Genomic DNA, 23586 nt, shown 5'->3' on the forward strand with positions numbered 1-23586 from the left:
CTCCCAATCTGCTGTCGGGTTTTCCATGTCCTTGCTCAGCTTCCTGAGCCACCACCACCTTCCCACTGGGATGTGCCCCTTACAGGTCAGACGAACCCTCTTCTCAAACACTACCCTAACCCGGGGTGCGGTCACCTCAATGCTGGGGCAGGAGACTAATGCTTCCCCATATGTGAGTCCGGGGTGACTGGAGTATCTAGTGGAATTGGACCCCACCCACCCTGGCCACCTTCACCTATGGGTGATGGTCGGTGCCTGCCCCACTGAGCACCCAAAAATAATGGCTTCTTCAGTCTCTCCCCAGTAGCCGATGCACATTCTGATGTAGGTGCACATGAGCCGGATTTTCCTCATCTACGGTTCCTCTTCTGAAAGACAAAATCTCATTTGGTTTAAAGACCCAGAGCCCCCTGGCTCATCCCTTCCACATTTTCCTCTCTGTCTGCACCTCACAGTACCCCTGCACGGTTTAAACTGTGTGTGCTTATTTTTGCTTGGAAGTCAAGGCATTTCAACTAATTGGTCTAACCGCAAACCGCAACAAACCCTTTAAAAAACAAACAACCTTACACAAAAAGAGGAAGTGAGAGAAAAAAATAAGTCCAGGCTCCCTATCCTATTGGCTCAAAAACCTCACTGTTGTACTCCTTATATTGCAGAGGCCACCTGAGCCCCACTACACCAGAGAAATCTTTATATATATCTGTACACACCTACTGCTCTCCTTTTTAACCTGCTTGCCACCCTTCCCGGGTGGCTGTGCTAATCCCTGGGACGCTCCTTGGTTTTCCTTTTATGCGGGGGAACGTAGGGGGGAGACCACCTCTCCTTTGGCCTCTTGGGCCGGACCGACCTCCGTGGCCCCTCTGTCTCCCCTGCCAAGGTGTCCCCCGAGCTTCGGGTGGTGCTTACTGGGCTGGTACAGCCCCTCACCCCCTCCAGGGATGGCTCGCTGCCCTCGGGAGCAACGAAAATTCCCCCGGCTGGCTCCTTACTGCCGGGGACTCCGGTATCCTCTGGGGGCTTTGGGTTGTACAAGGGTTCTACCCGAAACCACTCGCAGCTGATACTCCCACAGCGTTTCCTCAGTTCTTCCAGGGACCACTCACTGCTGGGACCCGCCGCCACCCTCTCTCCTGCAGGCTCTGGGCTGTCTGCACCGAAGGCTAGGCTATCCCCGACAGGTTCCTCACTGTCAGCGGCCCCTTCCTCCGGTACAACTCCTTCCCTGTCAGGAGACCTTGGCTGCGGGGTCACGTCCAGTGACTGGCTGCCTGCCCTGCGCGGCCCTTTTCTCCTATTACCTCTCGGGAAAGTAAAACAGGCTGCTAGGGACGGTGGCACCCTTGGCTGCGGAGTCCGAGCGGATCTCCTAACAGGTGGAGGTGAGTCCTCATCCCATATGTAGGGTGGGAATCCCCCTTCCTGTGGGTCCCAAATCTGTGGGTAGTTTGTACCTGTGAAGCAACTCACTGCTCCTTGTGGTGGGATCGGTGGGGCTGCAGTGGTGGGCTGGGGGCCTGGGCTTCCCGTCGGGATTATCCCTCCGGGCTGTCCTTTCCCACGAAGTTTTGCCTTGTTGGGGTTAAACAGTTTACATTGGTTAATGTGAAACCATTTAACCCGGCGGGGCATCTTGACCGCGTATACCATGGGGCTTGCCTTGTCGACAATGCTGTAAGGCCCCATGTATAGTGGCTCAAAGACTCCCACCCTGGCAAAGTTGCGGACCATGACCTGGTTCCCCACCTGCCACTTGTGGTGTTTGCTCGGTTCCAGCAGCAATCGGTTGGTCTGATGCTGCTTCCCCATGTTAGTGGCCGCCTGCCATTGAATCTGCTTGAAGTGCTCCAACAGACTCTTGGTAAAGTGGTCCCTATTCACCTCGATTACCTGATCTTCTGTCAGGACCGGGGCAAGTACATGGGTGGGGGTTCGCATGGCTCTTCCAGTCATGAGCTCGTTTGGGGCATACCCCATGCTTTTCGACTAGCTGGCCCGGATCCCCATCAAAACCAGGGGCAACCTCTCCACCCACCTCTGCGGGGAGTCCCCAGTCTCCTTCCTGAGTTTTTCTTTCAAGGTCCTATTCATACGCTCCACTAGCCCTGAGGACTGGGGGTTGTAGGTGACGTGCCACTTCCCCTCAATCCCCAGCACCTTAAGGGTTGCCTGCATGACCTGTCCCGTGAAGTGGCTCCCCCGGTCGGACTCCACGTACTGTGGAAGTCCCCACCTGGAGAACACCTCCCTAACCAATATCCTGGCGGTCCCCGCTGCTGTGGCTGTTCGGCAAGGGAAAGCTTCAACCCACTTTGTGAAAGTGTCACCAAAACCAGGCAGTACCGGTACCCTCCCTTAGCCACAGGTAGGGGTCCTCTGTAATCGATTTGTATCGATTGCCATGATCCCTCTACCCTCTTTGTGTGTCCTAGAGACAACACCTTTCTTTTCTGGGGATCTGGATTATTGGTTGCACAGACAAGACAGTTCGCGCAAAATTCACGAGTGTCTTCCCGGAGCTGGGGCCACCACCCGACCTGTTCCACCCGTTGCCAGGTGACCTCCGGTCCGGGGTGTCCAGCTCCAGGGCCTGCGTGGGCCAGCTGAAGGAACTCCCTCTGGTGCTGCTGGGGCACTATCCACTGCTCTCCTTTAAACAACATCTTCTCCCTAACATGGATGCCTGTGCCTCCGTACAGTCCTTCGACCTTTTCTCCCGCAGTCAGCTTGTCCATGACGTTCTTGAGGACGGGATCTCGTGCCTGTACCTGCTGGAGGTCCGGGGCCAACGCCACCCCTGCGCTCCCTTGTGTCCCCTGTCCGCCCCGGATAGCTGCTATGGGGCCTGCCTCGAGCGGGTTCCACTTGGTTCCCGTTCGGGCTCCCTCTTTGGCCAGCTGATCTGCCTTTTGGTTCCCCGCAGCCCTGGGCTCATGTTTGTTATGGGCCTTTACTTTGTGAATGCAAATGTCTGTCCCAGTCCCTACTGCCTGCATAATGTGCTGCAGTAGGGGTTTTATGGCCAGGGGCTTACCGCCTGCAGATGTATACCCGCGACAGGACCAGATGGCGAGGTACTCCGTGCAGGCATTGCAGGTGAACATACTATCTGAAAAGATAATATAGGGCCGTGGGGATTCGTCGGGGTGGGTGACTACATACATGACTGCTGACAGTTCAGCATGCTGGGCACTCATGGTGTTTGGGAGCTTTATGGCCCTGGCAATGGCTGCCTGGGGATCATAAATCCCGCACCCTGTGAGCCTTTCCCCCGCCACCACCATGCTGGACCCGTCAACATAGATCACCCGGCCGTGGGGATGGATCCCGGCCCGGACCCCTATGTCCACGTCCCAGACCCCCTCAACGGAGCAACGGTGGGCTTTCCCGGGGTACAGCATGTTGGCTGCCAGTCAGGGCTCACATCCCTTTTACTCTCAAATCCATCTGTGAGAGCAGGAGGATCCAGCGAGCAATGCGTACGCTGCTCACTGTCCCATCCTTAATTCTCCCATCCAGCAGCATCTGAGTGGGGGTGTGATGAGTGAGGAGGGTGATTGGGGACACTCCTGTAAACACCTGCGACCGCTTCATAGCAGATGCCTTTCACAGTTTGAGTAACCTCTCTCACCCTCAGTGAGGACCCTGGAGGAGTAGATCACCGGTCTCAGCTGGCCGTGCCGCTGTTGCAACAGCACAGCACTTAAGCTATCCCCGCTGGCTGCTACCTCCAGGAAAAATTCCTCGCCCTCATCTACCGCTCCCAGGGCCTGAGCTTTCTGCAGGTCTCCCTTGAGGCGGGTAAACGCAATCACAGTCCTCATCCCACTCCCACTCCATGCCTTTGCGCAGGAGCTGGAGTAGGGGGGCTGCAATGGCTGCGTAATCCTCAATGAAGTCCCTGCAGTCACCAGTCAGACCCAGGAACAACCTCACCCCTGTAACTGTAGTCAGAGCCAGTAACTCCTGAACTGCTCTCCTCTTAGCCTCATCAATGGCTCTCTCCGCTGCCTGCACAGTCAGCCCCAGGAATTTTACCTCTGTCTGGCCGATCTGTGCCTTCTTAGGGTTTACTTTAAAACCCTCCTCGTGCAGCAGTCCCTCTGCCAGCAGGGGACCGTGCTCTTCCTCCGAATCGGAGAATAGCAGCAGGTCGTCCACATACTGGACTAGCTGTCTGGGTCTGCTGAACTCTTTCAGGCAGTTGGCCATACACTGATGAAACATGCTCGGACTGTTGTGGAAGCCCTGGGGAAGACAGTTCCAGGTATACTGCTGTCCTTTGAATGTAAAGTCGAGTTTGTACTGGTCCTCTCGTCGCAGCGGGATGAACCAGAACCCATTCGAGATGTCCAGTACCGTAAAGATGGCTGCGGACGCGGGGATGGCTGTGACTAGGTCGGCTACGGCTGCCACTGTGGGTACACAGGCAGGGATATTTTTATTGAGGACTCGATAGTCCACCGTGGCCCTCCAAGATTTGTCCAGTTTCCTAACCGGCCAAAGTGGAGAGTTCACATGTGTGGCTATTGGTCTCAACACTCCCTGTCTTACTAGAGATCCCAATGCGACCTCTAGGTCTGCCTTAGCCTCCCTGGGAAAATTATACTGCTTCTGGGGCTTAGACGTGGGGTCCCCATCTACTCTGACCTCGACCCCATTTACCCGTCCACAGTCGTGCTTATGCCTGGCAAATGCCGACAGGTTGGCCCGCACAAAAGCCTGATAGATCATCGGGGTGCTGTCTACCAGAGCGTCGAGGTCATATCCCTCCTTCGGCTTTACAGTGCAAAGGGAACCCTTCCCCTGCTTCCCCTGGATGACTGCTGTACCTTCCCCCTCCACGGTGTCAGCTGTGCCCCACAGACAGTGGTTCCTCAGGTCGACCAGAATTTTCTGGCCGCTGAGAAAATCTGCCTCTAGGATGTCTTTACCCACTCCCTCCCACGGCAGAAGAACACACTTCCACATGGTGTGGAGGGTGCCTACGTGTATCTGCAGTGGTTTGGAGAAGAAGCCCTCGCATTCTTCTCCAGTGAAGCTGGTTAGGCAGTAGGGGATCCCGCTGGATAGGGGTGAGGTGATCGGGTCGTCTACATGAACCAGGGTGCACGAGGCCCCTGTGTCCAGCAGATACTCCCCCCGGACCCCCTCAACCCCCATCATGACACGTGGTCTGTCCCATGCATCATAGGCAGAAGTGCACGGGATCCTCGGGGTCTAGTCATTGCGGGGTGTTGGTCTGGGCCTGAGGAACTTCTCCCCGGTCACGGCTGCGACCTTCCCAGTCTGGGTAAGGAGTGCCTGCAGAGCCGCGAGGAGACCCTCGAGTGGGGCGGCAGGGCTGGGCACAGCTGGTTTGGGAGGGCTTGCGGCCGCGGGGACTGGGGCTGAGGTTGGGACCTGTGGACCTCTCTTTTCCTGCCTCGGATCCCGGCATTCTCTCCTCATGTGCCCTGTCTTCCCACACCCGTAGCAAACCACCTCTCTGCCTGCCTGCCAATTCCCCCCTTGCCTCCACTCTCTCTTATCAGAGCCGGGGCGGATCTCACACACCTTCCCCTTGGTGGGTTTCTCCCCCCCAATTCTGGCATTGCGAAAAGAAAGGGTCAGCTGCCTCAGCACCGTCTCCTCTGTGGCTTGGGGGTCTCTGAAATCGAGCCACAGGTTGGCCTGGGCGCGCAACTCAGGTCGGCTGTTTGCCACCAGTGCACGCAGCCAGCGACCACGTGGATGTGCATCCAGCTGGGTTCGGTCCAAATTCCCCCCACTGGCTTCCTCATACACTGGCCACAGTCGATCGGCGAACACCCAGTCGAACGGACAGCCGTCGTTCAACCACATGGCCTCCAGGATATCCTCCTGGAGAGCGGCCATTGTTCGCTGACCCCTCTTACTCTCAGCAGAAAGAGCCTGACACAGAGCTGGGACCAGTGAGAACAGGAGCAGTTTGCTCTGTTCAGCTTCATCGCAGTCATTTATGTCTCCGACCTGCTCTACTTCCATAAAGTGGACAGAGGGGTCTCCTTTTCGGATAAGTTTATTCACATGGGCCACCATCTGCCGCAGCTGGGTCGCACTGTGGGGAACCACGTACTGGTTCTGTAGGGACCCTCAGCCTGACCCACTGTGGGTGGTCCGAATCTACTCTGCCTGATGGGGCACATTGGGGCTGGTCCCAGAGGTTTAGATTCCAGCATTTCACCCTGCCTCTCCTCCGGGATCCCCAATAGAGCTGTGGGAGAGGGCCTGTAGGATTCTTCCTCCCTACAGCCTGTTTCACTATGCTCCCCCTTCCGTACCTCGGCTGGGCTGATAAGGCACACCACTCCTTTACTGGGTGCCTGACTTTCAGCCCAGCCAAGGGCTTTTGCCTCAGCTAGGGCCAGAGCTTTGGTGTCGGGCCGGGTGGGGATTCAAGTCTCGGGCACTTCCAGAGCTTTTGCTCCGGCTAGAACAAGGGCTGCTTTGGCTTCAGGCAGAGCCAGGGTGAGCCGATCAATTTGTTCCTGAAAGGAACGATGATCCACCTCTGCCCTGCTGTGGCACGCCTGAAGCGCAGCCTGTGGCTGGAGACCTTATCCTCTCCCAACCTTCCCTGGTTCTGAGCCTGGGCAAGTTCCTCCTGCAATCACCTGATGTGACCTTTTCCCTCAGTTACCTGGGACTGAAGGTACTCCCTGTGGTTGCGATAGCTTTCTCTATCTCTCTCTCTTTCCTGCCTCTTCCACTTTAAATCCTGATCCAGCTTTTCCCTTTCTTTGCTGGTCTTTACTAGCTCCTCTCTCTGCTCAGCTAATTCTGTCTGCAAGACATCTATCTGCCTGTCCAAAACCTGTATTTGCTTCTAAAAGCAAGTCAGCCACACTGCCTTTTCCACTGATCTTTACTCTGGGTCCACCTGGCTGCTGTGTTCTCAGGCCATTCAGCCTCCAGCAGCACCTGCACCCACTTCCTTGAGCAGTTTATCCTTGCTGTTACATACCTAGCAATCCTACCCTCCATTTTATACTCCTCTTCACCAAGACTGACTGTCTCTTCACCCTCACTCAACGCACGTCTCTTCTTCGTGGTCGCCATTCTGTAAGGGAGCTTGGGATGTGGGTTCGAATCCACACTCCCCTTGGGTTCTGTACGTGCGATTTATGAAGATGGGTGAGTAATGAGGCACCAGACACAGTGGGTAAGAGTACAAAATGGCTAATGTTATTTATTTAGAATAGCAAACACAAAGATAGAGGGCATAGGAAGAGGTCATAAAATGGCAGTAATGCCAAAATCTCATTCAACAACCCGAAAAATCTCGCAACAGGGAAGGAGAAAACAAGAGGTTAAAACATCCCACTCACACACAACCACACCTCCCACTCCCACCCGTCCTACCAATTCCTATCCTAAATTGAGTGTGTGAGGGGGTTTGGGCTATACTCACAATCCTATCAACTCCGGGGTTCTGTAGCACTTATTTCAGCTCAGGGTCCCTCTGGGGTGGGTTTTATGTTGTTGTTCGGTTTTCCTCTTCAATGTTGCGTCGGTTTCTTCTATCTGCCTCTCGGTTATCGTCAGACTACAGCTGTGAATCCAGGTTATTGAACCAGGTGTCCAGGTCTGCACAGCTCTGCGTGCCCCAGCCTGATGCTTCGGCTATTCTCACCCTGTCCAGTGTGTTCAGGGCTAACAGCAGCACCTGCTGCCACTTACCAACCAGGAGGTTGGCTCGTGGGTTTTTAGTCTCGACCAAAATCAAAAGTTTGCAAAACTCTCTCAGCTTCTTCTTGGTCCACAACTCCCTTTTTCCACAACTGCTTTTCTCCACAACTGTCTTTCTGGTGGTTCTGTATCCTATATTTGTATTCAATTCAGTTCTGGTCTTTCGCGCTCAAACGAAGTGGGTGGTCTATTGTGTAAGTTTGGGCGGGGAGATAGCTTTGAATATTTAATCAGAAGATGTCACAGGTACACGCAGGTGTGAGGACCAGGGTATTGTTTCAGTGCACATAGGTGCCCAAAAGTCTGTGGGTCCTTTGTTATAGTCCTGGGAGTCAGTGGGCCATTCCTGCAGTGATTCCTAGTTTTGATTCAGAGCTATTGTCCATATTAATTAGGTAGATAATGGCCCACATTCGTAGTTTGATTTGGGGGGGTGGGGCGGGGGGGGAGGAAGTCATTTTCAAACTGGGCCGGGGAGTCTTTATTGGTTGAAGATTTCCCCACTTCAGGCCCGACTCGACCCCTGATTGGCCTGCCAGAATGCACTTTTCCCCCCATCGGTCAGTGCCTCGGTCTCGCTTGTGAGCCAGACTCCACAATGTCTGTATCCGCCCACACGTTTCCCCAGCCTGCTTTTACTTGGCCAAAAATGTTCATTTAGTGTATGGAACGATCCCATGTTAATTTTCTTGTCCTTACAGTGTTTCAAATGCGGCCGTGGATTTTCGAACCTTACACAGTCACAGCCTAAGGTGGTCACGAGAGTTTTGGCCTTTCAATCCAAAGTAGCACTAATAAGGTAGTCCAATTAGAGAAGTAGCACTGATAAGGTAGTCCAATTAGAGATCTAGGGCATTCTTACCGGGGAACGGAGGGGTTTTTGAAATGTATAAAAGTTGTATGATTGTGCTGTTCGGAGAGCATCTCCACTCACAGGCGGCTGTGATGAGAGGTGTTCCCGGACGTTCGTAATAAAGATCGTTATACCTTGCCATTTGTCTCTGTCTGCTAACTCCGGGGCTGTTACGCAGGTTGGGGCGAGCGTCGACCCCTCGTGGAAGGAGAAGCCTTCCCATTTTCCCCTTACATTTGGCGCTGCGATGCCAATATATTACCCCCAACCCAGTGAACTTTTATCTTGTGCAGTAACCTTTTATGTGGCACCTTATCAAATGCCTTCTGGAAATCCAAATACACATCCACTGGTTCCCCCTTAGCCACCCTGTTCGTTACATCCTCAAAGAACTCTAGCAAATTTGTCAAACATGATTTCCCTTTCATAGAACCATCCTGATTCTGCTTGACTGCATGATGCTTTTCCCATTGTCCTGCTACTGCTTCCTTAAAGGTCTTTAGAAAGGATGGGGAAACTGGAAATGGAGGAGGAACAGCAATATTTACATGGGGCACTATTACAGCGTTAGAAAGAGGGGATATCAGTAAGGATGAGCAGGCAATAGAAATACTATGGGTAGAATTGAGGATGCAAGTCTTTGGAAAGAGTTGTTTATAGACCTTCAGGTAGCAGTGATAAAGTAGCAGAATACATAAATATGGAGATCAGAGAATCTTGCTGCAAAAACAGAGTAGTTATAATAGGAGACTTTAATTTTCACATAGACTGTGGGTAGCAGAACAGCTCGACTCCCAAAGGGACTAAATTTCTTGAGTGCATTCGGGTAAGGTACTGATCAGCCATGATCTAATTGAATGGCTGAACAGACTCAAGGGCTGAATAGCTTGTTCCTGTGCAGCTCTTAGTTTCTGCCATTTGTTGTGCTTTTTTAGTCCTCCATATCCTGTCTTAATGCTATATTCATGTGACAAGTGTATTGAGCTTAATTTGTTGAGCGATCAAAAAAATTCAAGGTCTGAAAGAAATTGGCCAAAGCTACCTTAATTGGCAGTGGAGAAGCAGCATTTAGTCTCAACAGTCCTGAACTAACTGTTGATTTCACTCTCATTCCCTTACTTCCATAAGAACATCATCCAGATGTTATGTATTCTTACTGTCAAGCAATTGCCTGCTAGAAATACATCTATTGTGAGAATAAGGTCAGGTGAAAGTGTGATGATTCCCCCAAATCAAACAACCTCTTGATACTCAGTGTCCAAACTTACATATGAAGAATGGCTACTGGGGAGAAAGACTGAACTGTACACTGGTATGAATTGTTACCTGAACATAAGAAAATTGTGCATTGTATACTTAACTTAGGTGGTAGCACTCTTGCTTCAATCGGGTAGTTGTAGGTTCAAGTCCCACTTCAGGACTTAAGCAAACAATCTAGGCTAACATTTTGTCAGTGGTGCTGTCTGTAGATGAAACATTAAACTGCAATCCTTGGGGCAGGCGGGGGGGGGGGGGAATAATCACTCCTTTGCATTGCAAACTCATTGTGATTTGAAGATAACAATCTGATGGTATTAATATCCAGCAATATTTTAATTACTGCAGTATGAAAAGAATTGGGGATGAGAGGGGCCACACAATGAAATATTTGATAGTCCTAGGGATGGAAGTTGCACACAGAATTTTCAAACAGAGGAGATCTCTTTTAATAAGTGTTTCCTACATTGGTAGCGAGACCACTAGGATTGGCCTGCAATACTGAAAATGTAAGTCGCCAAATGTGGTTAGATTCAACACTTTATTGAGATATGCATGCATTAATGATAAAATATTTTTTCCCTTGCCAATTTTCCTACTTTCTCTGAAGACACTAGGATCTTTGCTGATATGGTTTCATGGCATCTTGGATGAATTGCCCTTTGACAGCTTGTTCAAGTTTCCACTATTGTGCAAGCCGTAATAATGAACATTTTCAGCCTCTTTAATTGCCACAGCAATATAGCCAAGCCTGATGTCCATACTGCAAGGGCCAATGGATAACAATTAAAAACAGGAACCGCCTTAGTCCAAGGATGCTGAGGCCAACTGTAGTGCCCCTAGTGCTGCAGAAAGCTGGTAGCTCAGCTCAAACTGCGGATCAAAAATGTGACCTTGCAGCTCTGTATGGCTCAGCTGCTCACTGAATAAGCTGAAACCATTGAGGGCAGGCAAAAAAAAAAATTCTAACTCATTGCCCCACCTTGTCCCATTGTACTTCTTTGCAACTAAACATACTTGGAATGAAGTTCAATATTTGTCCAGGCATTTGTTGAAAATACCGATCTTTTCACTGGAAAAGCTTTGTGTAATACGGTTCTAATTGTGAAATTGTTTTTGAAAGTTTGCTTTTACCTGTCAATTACATTAGCTACCATGAAATAATTTAAATTTATAAATAATTAACAAATACTCTGGTTTCTCATTCCAAAGGTTTCAATGATTTGGTGACATTATCGTTCTTCTCTTCTTAGGCAGTCCTTTGGAGTCAAGGATGACTTGCTTCCACACTAATGAGTTCTCAGATAACTGATGAGACTAATGCGGGATCTACAGTCTCTGTCACAGGTGGTGGTTGAAGGGACGGGTGGGTGGGGTGCTTGGGTTGTCGTGCGCTCCTTCCGCTTTTTGCACTTGGCTTCTACGTGCTCCCAGTGAAGAGACTCGAGGTATTCGGCACCTTCCTGGATGCTTCTCCTCCACTTTGAGCAGTCTTGGGCCAGGGATTCCCAGGTGTTGATGGGGATGTTGCACTTTTTCAAGGAGGCTTTGAGGGTATCCTTGAAGCATTTCCTCTGCCTACCTGGGACTCGCTTGCCGTGTTGGAGCTCTGAGTAGAGCGCTTGTTTTGGGAGTCTAGTATCGGGCATGTGGATGATGTGGCCTGTCCATCAGAGCTAATAGAGCGTGGTCAAAGCTTCGATGCTGGGGCTATTGGCCTGAGCGAGAACACGGACGTTGGTGTGCCTATCCTGCCAATGGATTTGCAGGATCTTGCCGAGGCAACTTTGGTGGTACTTCTCCAGTGCTTTGAGGTGCCTGCTGTACATAGTCCATGTCTCTGAAGCATATAGGATGGTGGGTATCACTACTGCTCTGCAGACCATGAGCTTGGTGCCGGGTTTGAGATCCTGGTCTTCACTCTCTTCCTCAGGCGACCAAAGGCTACACTAGCACACTGAAGGCAGTGTTGGACTTCGTCATCGACGTCTGCCCTTGTTGACAATAGGCTCCCAAGGTATGGAAGGTGGTTCACATTGTCCTAGGCCTTGTCTTAGATCTTGATAATCAGGGGGGCAGTAGTGTGTGGTGGGGACAGGTTGATAGAGAACCTTTGTCTTATGGATGTTTAATATAAGGCCCATACTCTCGTACACTTCAGTAAAGGTGTTGACGATGGTTTGGAGTTCGACCTCCGAGTGTGTGCAAATGCAAGCATCATCTACATACTGTAATTCAATGACAGAGGATGGGACAACATTGGATCTGGACTGAAGGTGACGGAAGTTAATAATTTCACTTTCATTCTGTTGATTAGCTCCACTCCAGCGGGGAGCTTATTGAGGGCGAGATGGAGTATTGCATCAAGGAAGATCAAGATGAGCGTTGGTGCGATGTCACAGCCTTGCCTGACCCCGGTCCACACGTGTTTTGGGTCTGTGGTGGTCAGAATCACAGCTTAATGTCATTGTGAAGCAGACGGAGGATGGTGACAAACTTTTGAGGTCAGCCGAATTTGAGGACATTCCATAATCCCTCACGATTAACAATGTCGAGGGCCTTTGTGAGGTTAAAGGTCATATACAGAGGTTGATGCTGCTCCCTACATTTTTCTTGGATTTGACGCACAGTGCCCATAAGAGTAGGCCATCTAGCCCCTCGAGCCTGCTCCGCCATTCAACAAGATCACGGCTGATCTGGCCATGGACTCAGCTCCACTTACCCGCCCGCTCTCCAATAAGAACATAAGAATTGTGCCCCTTAGTGAACGGAATCCGCATTGGGAGAAGGCTATTGAGGAGGATTTTTGCGATGACTTTCCCTGTGGCAAACAGCAGGGAAACTCCTCTGTAATTACCGCAATCGGACTAGTCACCTTTCTTGAAGATGGTCACGATTACGGTGTCTGAGATCCCCTGACATGCTCTTCTCCTTCCAGATAAGAGAAATGAGATCATGTATTTCCGCCAATAGTGCTTCTCCGCTATGCTTTAGTGCTTCGGCAGGGATTCCATCTGCTTCTGAGGCCTTGTTCTTCTTCAGTTGTCAGATGGCCTTTTCTTCCTCATGCCGGGGGAGGGGGGGGGGGGTTGTGCTGAGATCGTGGTGGGTAGCATGCTGCGGGATGGAGTCGAGGAACCTCACGTCGAAGACAGAGTCTCGGTTAAGGAGATCTTCGAAGGGCTCCTTCCAGCAGGCACTGACTGCTCTCTGTCCTTAATAAGTACCTCTCCGTTCTTGGCCCTCAGTGGGTTAGGACCTTGGATGCTTGGGCTGTAGGTGATCGTGATTGTGCTAAAGAATTCACACATGTCATGGTTGTCGGCTAGTTGCTGGATCCCCTGCGCTTTTCACAGCTCATTTGACTGCTGTTGGTGGCTAAAAACAATGCACTTTTAATAATACTTTTTATTGAAGATGCCACCCTCCCTCTTAAATCATACTTTACTTAAAAACCCTGTAGCTGAAATGTAAGACTTGCATTTATATAGCGCCTTTCACTACCACTGGACATCCCAGTGTTTTAGAGCCAATTAAGCACTTTTTGAACTGTAGTCACTGCTATAATTTAGGAAACAAGACAGCCAATTTGCACACAGCAAGATCCCACAAACAGCAATGTAATAATGACCAGATAAACTGTTAAGATTTGTTGATTGAGGGCTAACTATTGGCCAGGACACTGGCGATAACTTCCCTGCTCTTCTTCAAAATTGTGCCATGGGATCTTTTATGTTCACCCGAGAGTGCATACGGGGTCTCGGTTTAATGTCTCATCCGAAAGATAGCACCTGCGACAGTGCAGCACTTCCTCAGTACTGCATTGTAGTGACAGCCTAAATATTTGTACTCAAGTCTCTGGAGAAGGACGAATCCATAACCTTCTGACTCAGAGGCAAGCGTCTTACCAACTAAGCCACAGCTGATACTGTAAGGAAGTTGTTCAAAATGTGTCAAATTAAATATCACTGTCATATTTCAGGATTTCTGACTATTTTGTTTAACTAATTTAATAAACTATATAAGGTAAATACTTGATTAGCGCTAAACTAATTAATTAAATAATATAAAGCTAATGAGCAAAACTTTGATGTTTCCTGATAGACTAAAAATAAGAAATGTCTTAGCCAGTCTCAACAATTGATAAAGGCCTCACATATTCTGTTGGGAAGTGTCTGTCATTTCTGACTGTGAGCAGAGTAATTCAAAGATTCTGTTTTTTAAAAAAAACCTGTGAGGTTAATCTTTGACCAGGCTCAGTAGAATGCAGGAGGGACTTATTTTATTTTAGTAAGATACCCCATCGATGTGGGGAAACTTAAAATGTTCACTATTTTGTATTATACAAAAATCACAAACTGATTGAACTAAGTAAATCGAATCATAACTGTTGCTCCACATGTCCACTTGCAGTAATTTAGAGGAAGCTTAGTGATTCATATCTGGCCTAGTCTCATTAACTGTTTTCTTAGTCTACCGTCAAAGACATTGAAGATCCAGTTATGATCACTATGTTACACCCCTTGGATATACTATACTTAGATATTGGATAACAGAGCTACATCCGCTAAATGCAAGACACTCACCACATACAGAATGAGTAGCATCTCTGTACTCAAAAGAATATCTAAGGAAAGATGTACACTTCACATTCGGTTGATGAAAATAGTGCATTTACAGATTTCTAGATATTAAACATTTTGCATCATCTGTTTGCTAAACATAAGAACATAAGAATTAGGAACAGGAGTAGGCCATCTAGCCCCTCGAGCCTGCTCCGCCATTCAATAAGATCATGGCTGATCTGGTCGTGGACTCAGCTCCACTTACCCGCCCTCTCCCCGTAATCCTTAATTCCCTTATTGGTTAAAAATCTATCTATCTTTGACTTGAAAACAATCAATGAGCTAGCCTCAACTGCTTCCTTGGGCAGAGAATTCCACAGATTCACAACCCTCTGGGAGAAGAAATTCCTTCTCAACTCGGTTTTAAATTGGCTCTTCCATATTTTGAGATATAGATCAAGACCATCTGTTCGATTGCCTCTATTCCGCTACCCACCAGGCCAAACTTCCCCTATATCTACCCTACTGCCCTAAACTCTCATCTTTCTCTAGATACTATCCTATCTCCTGCCCTGCTCTCTCTGAGCTCATCTTGTCCACGAGGCCCACCTCCTGCTCCCTTAACCCTATTCCGACCAAACTGCTGACCACCCAACTTCCCTTCCTGGGCCGTTAGCTGCTGTTGTTAATGGTTCCCTATCCTCAAATACTGTCCTCCTCCCCTTCAAATCTGCAGTCATCAATCTTTTCCTCAAAAAAAACACCCCAACACCTCTGTCCGTGTACACTGCCGCCCTATCTCCAACCTGCCTTTCCTCTCCAAAGTCCTTGAACCTGTTGTAGCCTCCCGAATCTGCGTGCATCTTTCTCGCAATTCCATGTTTGAATTGCTCCAATCAGGTTTCCGCCCCGCCACAATACTGAAACAGCCCTTACCAAAATCACTAATGACATTCTGTGTGTCTGTGACCATGATAAACTATCCCTCCTCATCCTTCTTAACCTATCTGCAAACTTCAAAAGTTAACCACACCATTCTCCTCCAATGCCTCGCCTCCATCGGCCAGCTAGGTGGAATTTTCCTTCTTTCCTTTAGCTTCTAAAGGTAAAATAAGATTACAAGTTTAAGTAAAACTGCAATATTAAACAGATAGGATTCTTGTAGGTTTAAGCAGAGACAAACAAGCAAGCTAGCTTAGTTAATTGGACAGCTGTAAAAACTGGTTTCCTAAACAGGCCAGTGAGTCAGCCAGGAACAGTATAAAAAGAGGGAGCTTGGTGCAGTCTTGCTCGGAGTGCAGTGGCAGGTCAGAGTGCAAAGGCAAGAGTTTGGTAAGTGGGAGAGTTTGGATAAGAGGGAGTGGGAGGTGTTGCTTTGTCTTGTTTTCCCCATGAGTGCCGACTCCCTGACCTGGGAGGAAAAGAAAACAAAGTGTGATGTCACAGCAAGAGGTTTGGGGACGTCAGATCGGCTTATAAAGGCCAGCTGGTGCAACTGCAGCAGGGAGAGAAGGTAAAAAAGTAGAAAGAAATCGAAATGTGACATCACAGCCAAGGGGGTAAGTGATTGGCTGGTGATTGGCGAGTAGTTTTTTCTTTTCTTTATCAGTAAGTAAGCTTTAGCATTATTGTTGCCAAACTAAGTTAATCTTGGGTTAAGTCATGGCAGGAGAGCTCAGACATGTGTTATGCTCCTCCTGTATAATGTAGGAAGTCAGGGACGCTTCCAGTGTCCCTGACGACTACATATGCGGGAAGTATATCTGGTTGCAGCTCCTGACAGACCGCATTGCGGCATTGGAGCTGTGCATGGATTCACTCTGGAGCATCCACGATGCTGAAAATGACATGAATAACACATTTAGTGAGTTGGTCTTACTGCAGGTAAAGGTTAGAAAGCCAGATAGGGAATAGGTGACCAACAGGAAGAACAGTGAAAGGAAGATAGTGCAGGGGTCCCTGTGGTCATCCCCCTGAAAAACAGAAACACTGCTTTGTATACTGTTGAGAGGGAAGTAGAATGGGGGCAGAAGAAAAAGATAGAAAGAAGTAAAAGTGGAGGGCAGAGAAACCCAAGGCAAAAAGCAGAAAGAGCCACATTACAGCAAAATCCTAAAGGGGCAAAGGGTGTTTAAAAAAGACAAGCCTGAAGGCTCTGTACCTCAATGCGAGGAGTATTCAGAATAAGGTGGACGAATTAACTGCGCAGATAGCAGTTAACTGATATGATGTAATTGGCATCAGAGACATGGCTCCAGGGTGACCAGGGCTGGGAACTCAACATCCAGGGTTATTCAACATTTAGGAAGGATAGACAGAAAGGATAAGCAGTTGGGGTGGCATTGCTGGTTAAAGAGGAAATTAATGCAATAGTAAGGAAGTATATTAGCTTGATGTGGAATCTGTATGGGTGGAGCTACGGAATACCAAAGCGCAGAAAACGCTAGTGGGAGTTATGTACAGACCACCAAACAGTAGTAATGAGGATGGGGACAGCATCAAACAAGAAATTAGGGACAAGTGCAATAAAGTTACAGAGGTTATCATAGGCGACTTTAATCTACATATTCACTGGGCTAACCAAACTGGTAGCAATGCGGTGGAGAATTTCCTGGAGTGTATTAGGAATGGTTTTCTAGACCAATATGTCGAGGAACCAACTAGAGGGCTGGCCAACCTAGACTGGGTGATGTGTAATGAGAAAGGACTAATTAACAATCTTGTTGTGCAAGGCCCCTTGGGGAAGAGTGACACAAATATGGTAGAATTCTTTATTAAGATGGAGAGTGACACAGTTAATTCAGAGACTAGGTCCTGAACTTGGGAAAAGGTAACTTTGATGGTATGAGACATGAATTGGCTAGAATAGACTGGCAAGTGATACTTAAAGGGTTGACGGTGGGATAGGCAATGATAAACATTTAAAGATCACATGGAAGAACTTCAACAATTGTACATCCCTGTCTGGAGAGACTGGATCAGCTGGGCCTTTATACACTGGAGTTTAGAAGGATGAGAGGGGATCTCATAGAAACTTACAAGATTCTGACAGGAGTGGACAGGTTAGATGCAGGAAGAATGTTCCTGATGATGGGGAAGTCCAGAACCAGGGAACACAGTCTTAGGATAAGGGGTAGGCCATTTAGAACTGAGATGAGGAGAAACTTCTTCACCCAGAGAGATGTTAACCTGTAGAGAGTTGTTGATGCCAGTTCATTGGATATATTCAAGAGGGAGTTAGATATGGCCCTTACGGCTAAAGGGATCAAGGGGTATGGAGAGAAAGCAGGAAAGGGGTACTGAGGTAATTGATCAGCCATGATCTTATTGAATGGTGGTGCAGGCTCAAAGGGCCGAATGGCCTACGCCTGCACTTATTTTCTATGTTTGCCTGTTTCTATTCTTAGCTATCCAATCGCAGCCAGAGAATCACCTGCAATGGCTTATCTTCTCACTCCTGCACCGTTACCTTTGGTGTGCCCCAAGGATCTATCTTTGGCCCCCTTCTATTTCTCATCTGCGCGCTGCCCCTCAGTGATATCATCCAAAAACACATCAGGTTCTACCACGTAAACTGACAACACTTGGCTCTATCTCACCACCACCTCTTAGCCCTTCCACTGTCTCTGATTTTTCAGACTGCTTGTCCGACATCGAATATTGGATGAGCAGAAATTTCCAATTCAATGTTGGGAAGAACAAAGCCATTCGCTTTGATCCCCGCAACAAACTCCATTCCCTGACCAGCATCTCCATCTCTGCCAACTGTCTGAAGCGTTAGTGACCTTGATGTTATGTTTGACCCAAAGACAAGCTTCTGACCACATACCCGCACCATCACCAAGACTGCCTACTTCCACCTCTGTAACATCACCTGACACCGACCCTGCTGCTGAAACACTTACCCATGCGTTTGTTACCTGTAAAGTTGACTATTCCGATGCTCTCCTGGCCAGCTTCCCATCTTCTACCCTACATAAACTTGTGTTCCTCCAAAGCTCTGCTGCCCATATCTTATTTCGCACCAAGTCCCATTCACCCATCACCCCTTTGGTTGCTGGCCTACGCTGGCTCCCAGACCGACAACGCTTCAATTTTAAAATCTTCATCCTTGTTTTCAAATCCCTCATGGCTTTGCCCATCCCTATCTCTAACATCCTCCAGCCCTAAGGGCCTGCACTCCTCCAATTCTGGCCTCTCGCAAATCCCATTTTAATCACTCCACCATTGGTGGCCGTGCTTTCAGCTGCCTAGGCCCTAAGCTCTTGAATCCCCTCTACTTGGCTCTCCTTTAAGATACTGCTTGAAACCTACCTCTTTGGCCAAGCTTTTGTTCATCTGTCCTGCTATCTCCTTCTGTGGCTCGGTGACAATTTTTTTTTTATTGATAACGCTCGTTAATGCCTCAGGATGTTTTGTTACAAGGTACTATATAAATACAAGTTGTTGTGTTTCATTTGCAGCATTTGAGATCTTCTCCCTATCTTCAAAGATAACAGTATTAAGGTACAATTATAGAGTTCAGAACACAACTCTTTCAAACAAAAATATTGAAGTTAATTGCCTGCAAATTAAAAAAAGTACATCTAATAATTTTGATCAAAGAAGAAAAACAAGTTTAAAAAAAAGATAGTAACACTAATGAGAAATACAAAACTTTATACTCCACATTGCAATTTATTATAATTCAAGATCATATCCACAGGTTAGCCCTGTCTCTGTTTGTGCCGGGGATGGGTCTTGCAATACACATACAAATGTCCCCGTCTACGCACAAAGAAGCAGTCCTTGCAGCGTTTCTTTAGAGCAGTCTTTGTTTTCATTCCTGCAATTTCCTGTACACCTTGCAGTCGATTTGGTTCAAGAAAAGACATGGCAGCCAATCTAATTGTCTTGTAAGGATCTGGGCAAATCTTGGGCCTCACTGTGACCGCAATACTCAGTTGCTTATATGTCACAGAACAGATTGATGGCCAATAGAGGACTGAGCACCTGTTCAACTGCAACAAAGGCCTGTTGACCACCTGGAATAGATTCTTGACAAAAATAGCCATCCTGTTAGCACCTGCAATGAAATGTACATATTTAAGACAATTTTAGCATATTGTTACAAATTAATTTTTCTCTATGAAATGCAAGTTCTCTATGAAATACAAAATAAATTTATGAAAAAGCAAAGAAATCTAGTTAGTTAATTTCACTACAGGTTTTAAGTTTGTTTACATAGCAATCACTGTGCTTCAAAATAATTACAAGTAAAGTGCTTTCTTTTTTCTATTATCTTATTACATACTTGTTCATTACTTAAACTAATTAGGAATTTGAAGGTAAGCGAGCCTCAGGTGGGCAGAGGAAACGTTTCAAGGACCCCCTCAAAGCCTTCTTGATAAACAAATTCCCCACTGGCACCTGGGAGTCCCTGGCCAAAGATTGCCCCAAGTGGAGAAAGAGCATCCGGGCGGGCGCTGAGCACCTCGAGTCTCGTCGTCGAGAGCATGCAGAAAACAAGTGCAGGCAGCGGAAGGAGCATGCGGCAAACCAGACTCCCCACCCACCCTTTCCTCCAACGACCGTCTGTCCCACCTATGACAGAGACTGTAATTCCCATATTGGACTGTACAGTCACCTGAGAACTCACTTTTGGAGCGGAAGCAAGTCTTCCTCGATTTTGAGGGACTGCCTACGACGTTGATGATTCTGTGGCAAGTTTCTCATCTCCCAATTCCCCAAAGCCTTTCTGCCATCTACAAGGTACAAGTCAGGAGTGTGATGGAATACTCTCCATTTGCCTGGATAAGTGCAGCTCCAACAACACTCAAAAAGCTCAACAACATAAAAGGCAAAGCAGCCTGCTTGATTGCCACCCCATCCACCACCTTATACATTCACTCACTCCACCACCAGCATCCCATGGCTGCAGTGGGTGCCATCTACAAGATGCACTGCAGCAATTCGTCGAGGCCTCTTCGACAATGACTCCCAAACCCGCGACCTCTCCCACCTAGAAGGACAAGGACAGCAGGGGCATGGGAGCACAGTCACTTGCAAGTTCACCTCCAAGTCACACACAATCCTGACTTTGAAATGTATCACTGTTCCTTTGTAGTCACTGCGTCAAAATCCTGGAACTCCCGCCTTAAGAGTACTGTTGTAGTACCTTCATGGACTGCAGAGGTTCAAGAAGGCAGCTCACCACCACCTTCTCAAAAGGCAATTACAGATGGGCAATAAATGCTGGCCTTGTCTCCGATGCCCACATCCCACGAATGAATAAAAAAATAAAGAAGTTTAGGACTGATCACTAACCCATTTAAGTATATAGAGCTATGTTTTTTTGTTTAAGAGCAGGATCGATAAAAATAGAATGAAAGCATGTTGCAGCACAGGAACAGGTCATTTGGCTCTTGCAGTCTGCGCTGGTATTTTTCTCCACAGGAACCACCTAATCTACTCCTAGTCACCTGGCACTCCGAACAAGTGAGATTTAGCAGGTCACAGGATAGTACTATAGCTCATTTGCCCAACAAGAAGTCAGCATCACAGCATCCAGCTGGATGGTTGGTTATGGGTACAAGCCCCAAACACTCAAGTACATAGGCATCCTGCTATTTTCCAAATACCAAACAAGAAAAAAAGAGATTTGGAAGCTTACAATCCGAGGGTAGCCAGCACAACTGAAAGTAGGTCCATATTCATCCAGTTTTTGCACTGGATTGTCCTGTTTATTTTGTAAGTAGGGTCCAAAATATAAAAGCAAACCATAAATCTGAATTTTTAAAAATACATAGAAATCTTTTGCTTGCCATTCACTTCTATGCCTGAGCAACCACAACTCAAGGACAATGTGTGAGGGTAGGCTAGTGTAGTGGTTATGTTACTGGACGAGTAATCCACAGGCCTCAACTAATACTATTCCACTGTGGAACGTTAGTTCAAATGGAAATGTAAGAATTTGAATTCAGTTTAAAAATTTGGAGATAAAATAAAACAGCTTTCAGTAAACGTAACCATGAAATCCAACTGGTTCATTAATGCCCTTTAGGGAAGGAAGCTTGCTGCCTTACCCCCTATATGTGACTCTAGTCCCACACCAACATGGTTGATTCTGATGTGGCCGAACATGCCACTCAGTTGTATCATGGTGGCGCGACAAGACCACCTTCTCAGCACAACTAAGAGTAGGCAATAAATATTGGCCTTACCAGTGATGCCAACATCCTGAAAGTGAATTTAAAAAATCTACACTGACACTCGAGCACAGTGCAGAAGGATTAACACATTGTCAGTATGTCTTATTCAAAAGATGGCACTGCCAATGCATGTTCTGACAAAACTGATTAGCTGCTGGGATCCTGTTGTGCACAAAATGGCTTCACCAGCCTACGTAAACAACAATCACTAGATTCTAAGCAATTCGCTAAATGTGAAGCACTGAGATGTTGCAGCTTTCCCTTAAATAATTCCATGGTTTTTGGTTTGACAACATGCGTGATCACGATTTGAAGAACATCCTGATACCAGCCTTAAATTTGTCTTTTGCTAGTCTGAACCTGTGACTCAATTTAATCTACATTGCTTGGATCTCCTTTTTTGTACCAGTTACTATCTTATATAACAAATGTGATTTATATAGTGCTTTTAACGTAGTGAAATGTTCCAAGGTGCTTCACAGGACTATTATGCAATAAAAATTTGACAGCGAGCCGCATAAATAGAAATTAGCGCAGGTGACCAAAAGCTTGGTCAAAGAGGTATGTTTGAAGGAGCATCTTGAAAGAGGAAAGAGAAGTAGAAAGGCAGAGAGGTTTAGGCAGAGCGTTCCAGAGCTCGAGAACAGAAAGCACAGCCAATGGTTGAGCGATTACAATCAGGGATGCTCAGAACAGAATTAGAGAAGCGCAGGCATCCCGGGGGTTGTGGGGTTGGAGATTACAGAGATAGCAAGGGGCGAGGCCATGGAGGGATTTGAAAATAAGGAATAGAATTTTGAAATCGAGGCATAGCATAACCGGAAGCCAATGTAGGTCAGTGAGCACAGAGGTGATGGGTGAGCGGGACTTGGTGCAAGTTAAGACACGGGGAGCCAAGTTTTGGATCACCTCTAGTTTACATAGGGTAGAACGTGGGAGGCCAGCCAGGAGTGCGTTGGAATAGTCAAGTCTAGACGTAACAAAGGCATGGATGAGGGCTTTAACAGTGGATGAGCTGAGGCAAGGGCGGAAACAGGCGATGTCACGGAGGTGAAAATGGGCGGTCTTAGTTACGCTGCGGATATGTGGTCGAAAGATCATTTTAGGGTCAAATATGACACCTAGGTTGTGAACAGTCTGGTTCAGCCTCAGACAGGAGTTAGGGAGAGGGATGGAGTCAGTGTCTAGGGAACAGAGTTTGTGGCTGGGACCGAGAACAATGGCTTTGGTCTTCCCAATATTCAATTGGAAAACATTTCTGCTCATCCAGAACTGGATGTCGAACAAGCAGTCTGACAATTTAGAGACCGTGGAGGGGTCGAGAGAAGTGGCAGTGAGGTAGAGCTGGGTGTCATCAGCATACATGTGGAAACTGACGCTGTGTTTCCAGATCATGTCACCAAGGGGCAACATGTAGATGAGAAATAGGAGGGGGCCAGGGATAAATCCTTGGGGGAAACCAGATGTAACGATGCGGGGGCGGGAAGAGAAGCCATTGCAGGTGATTGTATGGCTATGATTAAATAGACAAGAATGGTACCACAAATGCAGTCTCACCCAGCTGAATGACAGTGGAGAGGTGTTGGAGAAGGAGAGTGGTCAACCATGTCAAAGGCTGCAGACAAGTCAAGAGGGACAAGGAGGGATAGTTTGTCTTTGTCACAGTAGATGTCATTTGTGACTTTAATGAGAGCTGTTTCAGTACTGTGGCATGCACAAAAACTGGATTGGAGGGATTCAAACATGGAATTGTGGGAAAGATGGGCATGGATTTGGGAGGCGACAACACATTCAAGGACTTGAGATGAAAGGGAGGTTGGAGATGGGGCGGTAGTTTACAAGGACGGAGGGATCAAGGGTTAGTTTTTTTGACAGGGGTGCTGGTGGCAGATTTCAGGGAGGGGGGAACAGTACCTGAGGTGAGCAAACTTTTAATAATGTCAGCTAACATGGGAGCCAGAAAAGGAAGTTGGGTGGTCAGCGGTTTGGTGGGAATAAGGTCAAGATA

General features: G+C 47.8%; 1 protein-coding gene across 5 annotated transcripts in view; it reads right to left on the reverse strand.

Annotated features, from left to right (window-relative positions):
- Positions 1-19049: 19049 nt before the first annotated feature.
- Positions 19050-23586, reverse strand: part of mrpl36 (mitochondrial ribosomal protein L36) — a 112870-nt gene continuing 108333 nt past the window's right edge. For all 5 annotated transcript variants that reach the window (XM_070880764.1, XM_070880763.1, XM_070880760.1 and 2 more), the window contains one exon: positions 19050-19453. In XM_070880764.1, the coding sequence (XP_070736865.1) occupies positions 19095-19453 (359 nt within the window). In that variant the 3' untranslated portion in view covers positions 19050-19094. The remainder of the gene's footprint in view (positions 19454-23586) is intronic.

The sequence above is a fragment of the Pristiophorus japonicus genome, chromosome 5, assembly GCF_044704955.1.
Source record: "Pristiophorus japonicus isolate sPriJap1 chromosome 5, sPriJap1.hap1, whole genome shotgun sequence".
Taxonomy (NCBI): domain Eukaryota; kingdom Metazoa; phylum Chordata; class Chondrichthyes; family Pristiophoridae; genus Pristiophorus; species Pristiophorus japonicus.